General features: G+C 36.8%; 1 protein-coding gene across 1 annotated transcript in view; it reads right to left on the bottom strand.

The window, feature by feature from the left end:
* ARHGAP15 (Rho GTPase activating protein 15) overlaps positions 1–12,147 on the bottom strand; it is a 629,252-nt gene that overhangs the window by 522,053 nt on the left and 95,052 nt on the right. Inside the window, exon 5 of the mRNA NM_001258096.1 lies at positions 4,174–4,261. Coding sequence (NP_001245025.1) covers positions 4,174–4,261 — 88 coding nt within the window. The remainder of the gene's footprint in view (positions 1–4,173; positions 4,262–12,147) is intronic.

Raw genomic sequence — 12,147 nt, 5'->3', positions numbered from 1 at the left:
TTAGTGAAAAAAACAAGAAACAAATGAAACATACCTAGAATTCCCTTTATATGAATTAAAAAACACCTAAATTATATTTTTAAGGTATATAGCTATAGGTGGGAAAATAATGAAAGGCAACAAAATAATGACTAACACGCAGGTTCGTGGCTAACTCCAGAGAAGGGAAGAGGCTATGATGACAAAGGGACAACTGATAGGGGTTGGGGCTTCTAAAGGGCTGGCAGGGTCTATACCTCGTCCTGGGTGGTGCTTATGTAGGTGATTGATTAATACCTATTAAAAATACACATAGATGTTTTATACATTTTACTAAAAATGGTTTCTGCATTATTTTATTATATTTTAAAGATTTTAAGTGAGTTATACATAAAAATACATTTAAAAATACGAGAATACGAACACCACCCTTTCCTTCATAATTCAGGAAATCTGAATCTAGGGACATGAGTGGTTTTCCTCCTCACTGGAGGACCAGTCAGTCCAGATCCACCTGCCCTGATGAGCAAAAGAGAGAGTATGTTAGGCAAATAAGGGGGACAGTTTCCTTTTTAGTAAAGAGCGTCTTTTATTCTGATAATTTTATCCTTTCTGTATTTTGGATTCGTCATTTTATAATGTCCTTTCTGTTATAAAATGCTGATGATAGTAGGTGGTCAGTTATGATTCAATGACCTTTTTATAAAACAAGAACAGAATAGGTCATTCTTCTCTATTGCTGACTCACTGAGAAACCAATGAATCTCTGTGAAAATAAGCAAAGTGATTCTGTGCTTATTTGCACAGTAAGGCTGCTTTTGATAAAAATGTGACTTGGATATTGTTATGGATTGAATGTGTTCCTCTCAAATTCCTATGTTGAAACCTTAAACCCCAGTGTGATGCCATTAGGAGGCAGGGCCTTTGGGAGGTAATTAGATCATAAAGGTGGAGCCCTCATGAATGGGATTAGTGGCCTTATGTGAAAAGACATGAACGTCTGCTCTCTCATTTTCTGCCCTCTGCCATGTGAGGACACAGTGAGAAGACAGGACAGATGTAAACGAGGAAGCAGGACCTCAGCAGACACCCGATCCACCTGTGCCTCCATCGTGGACTTCCCAGCCTCCAAAACTGGGCGAAATGCACGTGTGTGGTTTAAGTCACCCAACCTTTGGTACTTTGATATAGCAGTCCTAACTAAGACAGATATGAACTGGAAGAACTTCAGTGAGAAAGAAAAGTAGACAAACACAGAAAGCGGGTCAGGCACAATACTTTGTAACATGCTGTATTAAATGTGAAAACAGTAAGGGTAAGAACCAAAGGAAGAAGATGGGGACACTGGGATACTTCATATGGACATTCAGGAGGTTAAAATCTAGAACCCTAAATGGATGGATGGCTTTATTTTCAGTATTAGTCATTGCTCTGAGACAGTATTTTATGCTACTTCTGGCTACATTCTTTTGGAGGTCATGCATGATGGAGTTTCTTGAATTAGTATATTCTCTCTTCTATAAATGTCTGAATCAGGTCAAGTACAAAACTAATGTAATAATATAATTCCACTGTATATTGTGTACTACAGAATATGCTATATTTCTATATTTAATAGTATATGATATAATAAAGCACAATTTTTTTGGTCATTATGTATTTGTTTTTACTAATTAATTTCATTATTTACTAATTCTGTTGGCAGGTATCAGTATGCCCATTTCACAGGTAAGGATTCTGAAGCTCAAAGAAGTAAGTAATGTCACCAGCTTCTAAGTGGTAAAAATAGAATTACATCCCCTAGAGTCCAACTTCAATACTGCTCTGGCTGGTTTTGTTGCCTTGTCTCACGGCTGCATTAACACTTAAAGATCATTTGTATAAGGACTAAAATACCATTTATTCTTTTAAATCACATTCTGCACTCACTCAGGCAGCTTGTCCTGACCCCTAGGAGGAAGGGGCAGACATTTTTCCAGAAGCACAATGAACAACACCAGAACAAGTCTAAGGGGGTGCAAGAGAAATTCAGAAACTTGAGCATAAATCTCTTTCAAAATAAAACCACAGCATCTTTAATCAAGGCCTGGCAATGGTTGTATCATTTCTCTAAGACTGGAACTGGTAAATGTGGGCTATCCCACTAGACCTTTAATACTGGGTTAGAAATGGATCCAAGAAGTTGACTAGCAAGTCAATTCATGCAGCACAAACATGAATCTGTAATTCTCTTACCCATTACCACAAAACACAGTTTGTTGCTGCTCTGAATTGACTTTGAAGACAATGAGTGCCTGGTAGAAACCATAAAAGCATTAAAAATGGGGCCAGAAGTAATAAATAAGGACTGCCAGAAAAATGTTAACAAGTTTCTTCTACAAGTCAAGTCTATTGTCAATTTACAACAGTTCTGAAGGTTGAACAAGAGGCATGCAATTAGTTAGCTAACTTGCAAGGTTTGCCTGCAATCAGAAAGGGAGTTTTCTTTCACCTGTATAAAATTTAACAGCTGATAATTTTATCTCCTGGTATAAAAAGATTAAAATAATAAAATAAAAATAAACCAAATGCTTTAAAATATGGAATCTTATCTCTCCCATTATCCCACACATTTGCATAAACTCTCTTCCCAACGGAATTCTTCTCACTCAGCAGGGGAAGATCATCTTTTCAGCAGCCAAACTCAGCAAAGCCAGCGACTTTCCTCCCCTCCTGACTTCCCCCTTAGAGCTCATTCAAAGGGAAGACAAAGGACCTGCAAGTGGATGAAAGTTGTTTTGTGCCTGGCCCTTAGGGGTACTTTATTTTCCTTAAAAAGATTATCTCAACCTTACTGTAGCCAAAAATAAAAACAAAACAAAACAAAAAACCCTAAAAAAATTTCTGAGGCAGTTTAAATTAAAAATACAAAGGACTGAGATATATTTTAAATTTATTCATAATTAGTTTACAGATCGGACAGCACTGAGACTCCAAAATCATCAAGCCACTTGGGGATAAAGGCTACTGCGGTCATCAGAAGCAAGCCAAATGCTACCTTTTGTTCTTACTAAAATCTTCTTTTAAGAAAAATCTCCCAGCAAATCATTTTCTATTTTCTATTTAAAGAGGATTACATAGCAAACACAACTAGTGGCTGGAGAGCAAAGAACTTCCCATCGTTTTATTACCTGCCAAATATAAATTAGTTCATTGTGGGTAATTCCTGCCAGGCGACCCCTTTCCTTGTCATCCATCAGGCCGATGGGCTGTGGCAGGTTAGTTCCTGCCCGGAGTCCTTCCTAATCAGGAGGCTGTCAGATATGTTGCCTGCCCACTGTCTCCTACATCTTGTGGCAGCTCTTGTGTTTGGGCAGCAAGGTTTTGAGCTTGAATTGCCCCAGTAACTGGCTTCGAATTGCTCTTACTTACTATCACTGTCAAATCTTTGTAAGTATATGTGAGGCCCTCTTCCAGGTACAATGGAGAAACCCTACAAATTTCACTTTGTAATAACTACAGGATACAGAAATTGTATTAGCTCCATTAGATGGGGTCATAGAAAAATTCAAAAAGGTTAGCTGGATATAGTGAACGTCACAGTTAGACTAAGATAAAAAATCTCTTGGCTAATTTAGAGTGTTTCCTCGTTGGTAATACCCTATATTAAGGTGCCATTTATAAACAGTTTATTATTATTTATTAATGTCTGAAGCACTTTATAGCATGCTAGATAACAACTTAAATTCATGTATTAAAGATGCACATACATGGTTTAATACGATTTACGTCTTATAATATTCTTTAAAACAGCTTCCCATAGTATCATCCGTTAAGCATTTATTACTAATGCATTTTATAACATACTTTATAATACATTATTTGAGCAAGTAGCTGCATTTAGTGATCATTTCATAAATAAGAATAAGGCATTTATAAATGGCACCTTAATTTAAAGTGTTACCTTCGCATTACTACATAGCCGCTCACCATACATCTCATTTTGTGATTATTCTCCAAATGCACCACTTAATAAAACAGACACTAAGTTCTATTTTCCCTTCATCTGATTACAAGTTTATTTAGTCATTTTCTCCATCTGTTTTCAGATGTTGGTAGCTTGGAGGTTTTAGTGTGATTTCTGATAAAACCAAATTTTTAATCCTACAATATTTCTGAAAAGATGTTTAACAATAGAAACAGAGAATTACTTACCATATTGGACAGAGCCTGTTGCTTGGATTCTTTGTAAAATTCAATTTTTCGACTAGAAAGAACAATCCAGGAAGTAGACCAGTTTTTCCTTAGAAAAAAAATAAAAAGGAAAGAAAGCATTATCAGTTGAAGAAATCATTTATAGATACAGTATGAGCAACATTTGGAATGAGTAGAGACCATCTTTATTTTTAACAGTCTTCCTAAAAGTCTCCTCTTTATTAAAATCTATAGGTGGTATGGAATTTGGGTAATAATAAAGACATTCTGGAATTATTCAAAAGCATAGCATTTATAGTAAGAGTTTCTTAATTTATAGATCCACCTAAAATCTTTTTCAACTACCAAAAATCCATTTTTTGTGTATCCATGTGCATCCTTCCCATAAAAAGTTTATGTTTTTACAGCAAACAAAAATAGCAAAGTATAAATAGGAATCAGAACCCTTTCCTTCCTTCATTATTTCTTCTCTTCATTGGTTTAGTGTATTTCAGTCTTAAAAACTAACCAGCCTCATGTGTCATTGCTTAATTCAAAATATTTTCATAATGTAGTATCTTACTAGAAATCAAAGAAATGCAAATAAAAATAGTGACATGCTTTTTTCCCTCTTTGTACACCAAATTGTCAAGGAATAAAAGAACTAACATCTGATAACATCCAGGGATAATCAGGGTGTAGGAAATAGATTCTCTCATACACTATTGGTAGGAATGCAGACTGTTGCTTCCTTTCTAGAGTGTAATTTGAAAATGTGCTTTTTAAAAAATCCCTAAAAATGTGTATATCTTTTGGCTAAACATGTCCATTCCTATGAATTTAAATTTATTCTAGAGAAATAGTCTCACAAGTTGCTGAGTCTGTGTGCATAGAAATTAGTTGCATCATTATTTGTTAATTCCATACATAAAGTATATAAAAAGATTGGTTAAATAAATTGCATATAATACACCCATATAACAGAATAATGAACCCTATGCTGTAGAAGAATACTGATGTAGGAATGTTTTAATGCAGACCATAATACATGTAGTTTATAACTGTGCTGTGCTATTTACCTAGGACTTTCTTCACCCATACAATCCCTTCTGATTATTAATTCCATTAATTAGAAGTCAAAACATTGCTTTGTCATATGTGCCATCCATGACTTCCTCTCATATCACTTATTATAAATTTAAAAATATTTTTCATAAATTTCACCTCTATCCTCCATTAAGAAATGAGCCTCGAGATGTTAGAAATCAGTTCATCTCTACAAAGGTATCCCCAATGCTTAGCATGGTGCCTTGGACAGAATAGACACAAAATACATATGTATTGGGTCAATGACTGAACTTTGGCCTGGAAAAAAGTCTTGATATGACAATAATTAAATCAAGTGGTAAAATCGCGGCTTTTGAGTTTCGTTTGTATTCCTTGGTGTTTACCAAGTTTTCTGCATTGAGCACGTATCGCTTTTGTAGTTAAAATGTGTATATGTTCATGTCATGAAGGCACTGTTTTGTAGATAGTAAAGATATTAAGGAGACTAATATCCATGAGTTTCTACCCATTAGAGTGTATTATTGCAGTTTGCTTCGGCTTAACATTCACGTCAAAATAGTTGATTTCATTTTACAAAAGTGATTTTTTTTAAAAAAGTTTATGGAAAGACTTTATTCGGGTCAATAGAAAACCACACCAAAATATTTTTAAATGACTATTGAAGATCTTTGTGTAATTTATTTCCACTTGCCTTTTAGAAACTAAGAGCTTGATTGAAAGGACAGCTTTGATTCAGTAAGGTTAATATTTACAAAAAGAATTAGGTTGCTCTTATATGCCTGGAGCTTTCTCAATGATACACCATTGTGTTAAAAAAGAACAGAATAAGCAGACACACAAGAAGCACAATGTGTATTTTTCAACATCCAAATACAAACACTGTGTTCTTGGACCCACTTGTCTTTAAATGAAGAGTCTCAATTTTTCAATTAAATGATGAAAACATGAAAAAACAAAACCCAGAAAGAAAACCACACAGACATTTCCTTCTGCCCTAGTGTCCATTTCTCTTTTTAGGTACCAACAGCAGAAGAGTGAATTGAAGCAGCAATAGCCTTCTCTTCATTCAGGTCATAATGATAGATGACCTCAAACAGGAAAAAGAGAAACATTATTAGAAGTCTAGTCTGGGCATCTTTTAACACCACCCTTGTTTTGACCATATGTGGTCAGGGAGTACAGAACACCCTCACACATGAAGAATCCATATTTAACCTACCTATTATATTTCCCACCATATATTTCATATTCTCACAAGGAGATACTATACCTTATTTGCATCCTATCTATAGTAAGTCCTGGATAAATGGCTCTGATTTGAATCTGTTTCGGATGTTGATCATTTATAGAACTTGCTGGCAAAACTCTCCCCATCCTTAAACTTGGAAATGGAACTGGTTAGAGTTAAAGTTGCATGAAACACAATTATCTCATTGTTCTTTATTAGGACTTTGAACTGCTGTGAACTGCGACCCTGTTAGGTGAACTGGATGAAAAAACTGAAGAGGGTAAGAACTGCAGGTCTCGAAACCTTAGCAATATGACTTGCTCTGACACCTAATGCACAGTGCTACTTTGTTTTGAAATTATAAACTATAAACACGGTCTTTATCTTCTCTGAATAAAAGTGAAAGCTGAGCGTTATTGCTTGAAAAGAATTTCATTTCAAAACGAAGAATAATAATGCTGCTGACAACCTTTTAGATGTCCTCTTTCATCTCAATTTTTTCCCATGATTTCTTTTAAAATAATAATTAGCATAAATTATTCAGAATATCTAGCATAAATCTAATCACCTAGTTTATGCTTAGCTTCATACACAAAAATGATGAAAGTACTAACATCTCTATTTACTAATATGAAAAACGAGGCTCAAAGGGTAACTTAAGGTCTTACACTTAGATTTAAAGTTAAACCCTGTTTCTCTAGCTTCAAAACCTATAATCTGTTCATTACTTTATGCTGTCTGGTTTTTTTTAATCCAAATTTTTTTATTTACTTTTTAAGGCCTCAATACACATTTTTGAATAACTGAAAGACATGAGTTTACACCTATCTGCCAATGAAAAACAGAATTGTGTACAGAATTTGCAAAGCACAGTGCAGAATAAAAATTCAGCATTCTGTGTCCAAAAATTATGAAGAATTTTAAGACAGTAACAATCTAGCATTAAATCAAGGGCAGAGTCCTTCTGAGCATGGGGCCCTGGACGCACACCAGTGAAGGAAGCCCTAACTACATTATGACTTTACAACAATGACCAAAGAATAATTTCTTTTTTATATACTGTCTTTTTTTGTAAAATTATACTTTAAGTTCTAGGGTACATGTGCAGAACGTGCAGTTTTGTTACATAGGTACACACATGCCATGGTGGTTTGCTGTGCTCATCAACTCATCATATACATTAGGTATTTCTCCTAATGCTATTCCACTCCCAGCCCCCGACCCTCCAACGGGCCCCAGTGTGTGATGTTCCCCTCCCTGCGTCCATGTGTTCTCATTGTTCAACTCCCACTTATGACTGATAACATGCGGTGTTTGGTTTTCTGTTCTTGTGTTAGTTTGCTGAGAATGATGGTTTCCAGCTTCATCCATGTCCCTGCAAAGGACATGAACTCATCCTTTTTTATGGCTGCATAGTATTCCATGGTGTATATGTGCCACATTTTCTTTATCCAGTCTATCATTGATAGACATTTGGGTTGGTTCCAAGTCTTTGCTATTATGAATAGTGCCATAATAAACATACGTGTGCATGTGTCTTTATAGCAGAATGACTTATAATTCTTTGGGTACATATCCAGGATTAAGCAGTTCTACCTTCATTAAGGATATTTTCAAAGTCAGATTTTAATGTAGTTTTGGTTGAAATCCTCAAATGATAGAAGCTAGCGTGCATAGTGTGAGACAAGATATCAGCTATCCAGGCTCTGTTATTAACTACTTTATCTGATCCTTATTAGAAAGACTGAACAAAGACCCACCATTCCCAAGCTCTCTTACCCTAGAAGTTGCACTGATTCAAAAGAATAAGATGATGTATCATTTGACTCCTCATTAGAAGACAGAAACAGGTGTGTGTTCCTACCTGGGTGGCATCTCTGTATCTTTTCTGCCAGGGAATATTCTGGTCTGTGATTAGCAGACTCATCTGCACTCAGCAAAGAATATAAACCCAGAAAGGGAGTCAGCGGCCTGTAGTCTAGGAGTAGCTGAGGGTTTACCTCATGAGAACAACTTTTCACTATGGCTTAGGTCTGAACCTTCCTCTCTGATCAAAGTACTCTAGAAACTTGACCATTATCCTTATAATATCTGTCCAATCTATTTCCCATTCTGACATGTCTGACCCATTGTGATGCCTATAGTTCCCTGCACATCAGTGGAATAGTTTTTCACCGAATTACTCTAACATGGTGACTCTCTTGTAAGGCATTGTCAGCTCTGGAGTGTGCAAAGGATCACTTGGCAAGGTTTTCCTTGACTTAAGGATTTGATATTTTCCATATGCAACCAAATCACTATATATGACTCTTACTCAATATATTAGGTGACATCTCAGGAAGTGGGCAACTCATACAAGCTTAAAAGCCTTAGCCAGGATAGGTGAGTCCAGCAGCTTCTGATGAAACTTTGCAAATAGACTATTTTCTAGGATAAACACAGTTTTCACACTAGGAAGTCCCTCTCCGCCCCATGCTCCCACAAAGAGGTAGAAACCACCTCTAACCTCTTAGAGTATTTCCAGTACTGGGCATACTATTTGACATTTAGTAGGTGATAATTAAAGATTTTTTGAGTAAAAGAGCATATGGCCTTTCAAATTTCAGGAGGGTCACACATCTAGATGTTTTCTGCTCTGTGTTTGCTATTCTTCATTAACGAGGACTAAAAAGTTTCATTTCCTTTCTCTGTTCTTTAGTTTCTTGGTGCTTTAATACAGTATTCTTAACATTATTTTTTCTTAACTATCGAACACTTCTGATATAGGATATTGTTTCCTAATTTATGCTTCTAGTGGCCAATACCTGAGCTTTCTCCAGAGGGCTTCCCACCCTGAGCTTGCACTGGTTTCTGCTCTGTATGCCACCTGGCATTTTATATGCACTATGGAATTTAATTACCAAGCTGGTCACAAGTCTCCATTAAACATTTACCACATGCCAAACACAATTCTAAGGACTGAATAGAGATGGAAAAATAAGACATACCTCAAACATTTTACTTCTAACTATAAGAAGATGAACAATAAACATGGAAACCAAGTCTTCTGAATGAGTCTAGGATACCCCCATATTACAGAAGAGAAAACTGAAGCCCAGTAAGGCTGCATCCTAACCAAGGGCAAACAAGCCATGAAGATGGGATTCAGGACCCTGCTCACTCCAGTGTCTCCATGGTCTCTAGGCAGGTGGCATGCAGCTTTCTCTGTAGTCACTCTGAGCATGCCAGTTGAGAGCCTCATGAAAGGAGCTAAGAGGGGGAGATAAGGAAGAGTTGTCATAGAAGTACTAGAATCTCTTTCTCTTTAGAGCAAAGCCACGTCTTAGCCTGACCTGGGCTATCCTGCAATGCTGAACTGCAAGTCCTTTATCTCTGTCTTCCATCCCTACCATGATGGTCAGCAGGCAAAGTCACCCATTGACCAATCAGTGCCTCCACATTGCACCATAATTTTGAGAGCATAGCAAAAATTAAGGTGTTGGATAGACTAAAGAGGTAACTAAGACACACAGCTCAGGAAATATCTAACTTTAGTAAGACAGTCCAAAGTGCCAAGAGTAAGGGAGACAACCATCAGTTTCCACAGGGATTTACAGGTAACAATCAGGTAAGGGTTTGATCCTAGTGATTCCATGCAGGAGACAAATCCTGCGGCAAGAAATGCAGGTGTTAGGCCAGGCACGGTGGCTCACACCTATAATCCCAGCACTTTGGCAGGCTGAAGCAGGTTGATCACTTGAGGTCAGGAGTTCGAGACCAGCCTGGTCAACATGGCAGAACCCCGTATACTAAAAATACAAAATTAGATGGGCATGGTGGCAGTTGCCTGTAATCCCAGCTACTTGGAAGGCTGAGGCAGGAGAATCAATTGAACACGAGAGGCAGAGGCTGCAGTGAGCCAAGATTGCGCCACTGCACTCCAGCCTGGGTGAGAGAGCGAGACTCAGTCTCAAAACAAAACAAAACAAAAAAAGAAATGCAAGTATTTATTTTATATTTTGACATACAAAACAAATTACATCTAAGGGGGAAAAGGGTTCTAACCACAACTGGGAAATAGGGAGAACTAAATTTCTTTAAGCGTATTTATGTACCATTAACGTAATTGGTGGGACACTTTATCCAAGTGAAATACTTCATAAAATTTTCCTAAAGCAAATCCTGAATTGTGAAGTTGGAAAATGCAAAAAAACCAAGCAGACAAATAGAAGTACAGACGCAAAATCAAAGCCCAAACAACAGCAGCAGCAGCAACAACAACAACAAAACACCCCCAAAACAAAAACAAAAACAAAAACTCAACAAAGCCATCGGCTTGGCATTCTACAAAATGGACACCGGATGGCAGCACATAATAACAGCAACTTTGATTGTAACAGCTTATCTGGAAAATGCTTGATGAAAAAATGGCTCTTAAAATATTCATTACCATTATAAGAATCTGTTAGCTTAAACTCCAGGTTTAACACGTTCATTTGCTCTAAACACCAAAAGCTTTATATCCTACGCTTACCTTTCTTTTGCCTTCTTTAGGTAACAACAGAGTGACAAACCAAAAAGTCAGAATAAAATATATGTGAGGTTCCTTGACAAATTTCAGTTTCTCTTATTTGGGCCATCTGCCTTTGTTACCTAACGTGGTCATGCTGGATTTGACTTGATTCCGCACCACTGATGGGAGTGAAAGTAATTTATTCTAGTGTGCCTGACTGATTTACCGCAAAATCACTCAGACACTGTTAAATGTACAGACTCACTCAAACTGGTTGGTCTAGGAACTTATTTCTTCTGTCTCATATTCTAAGCATCTTGTAATTTATGACTGCTAAAATGTGGGTCAAAAAGACACTGAGGTGTAAAAATACCCATCTCTGTCAGGATTGCAAGAAAATGAAGAAAGACAGATTCAGCCTGGAAGAATTTATTGTGACACTGAGCAGAAAGTACTAAAGAAAAAATATGATCATGTTAGGAGCACACCTTAGTCTCACATTCCAAAGAAAATCCATTCTGAATAACAATTGTTAAAACAAACAAAAACCCAACAGAAGGCCTAGTAGCTGTGGGCCCTGGGATGAAAGCAGGCACTAGTAGATGTAACCACTGCACAATCATTTTTTCTGCATTTATTTTCATAGCCATCTTCTGGCCATATTTGCATCCCCAAGTATAACTTTCTGTGCCTATCTAAGGAGAGAAGAATGTGACTCTATGTTGTGGTAAGATGTGCAGAGCCACACAGGCGCTGATGACGGGAAGACCTAGGTGCCGAGGGAGAAGCAAGTATGAGGTGTTGAAACTTCATAAACATATTGTCAGGTGCCTTTTGTAAGTGTAAGCATTGAAAATAACCTTTTACTAAGGTGTCATAGGGTTTCAGAGAAGCCACAGTTACTTACAGGTTTGGGGATGGAATTCCCCAAATGAAGAAATTCCTATGCTTCATCAGAAAAGCTGAGGCATAGTTTCAGTGTTCACAATTAAAAATTAAAGTGAATACTGAATGTATTCTGCTTTCAAGCCTGTCAGTGTATCACTGGGGAAATGTGTATAACCTCATTTCAAAACAAGGCTAAATGTATAGCCTGTTATGAATGTCAATTATAGCCAATGAGTTATCTTTCCTTTTATCATCTCCTGCTCATATTCAGAGATAAGTTAAATTTTCTCTGAGAGAAAGAGAAAATACATTAAACAGA

Source organism: Macaca mulatta, chromosome 12 (genome assembly GCF_049350105.2).
Source record: "Macaca mulatta isolate MMU2019108-1 chromosome 12, T2T-MMU8v2.0, whole genome shotgun sequence".
NCBI lineage: Eukaryota > Metazoa > Chordata > Mammalia > Primates > Cercopithecidae > Macaca > Macaca mulatta.
Note: the sequence above shows the minus strand (reverse complement) of the source record. Positions and strands in the feature narration are given on the sequence as shown.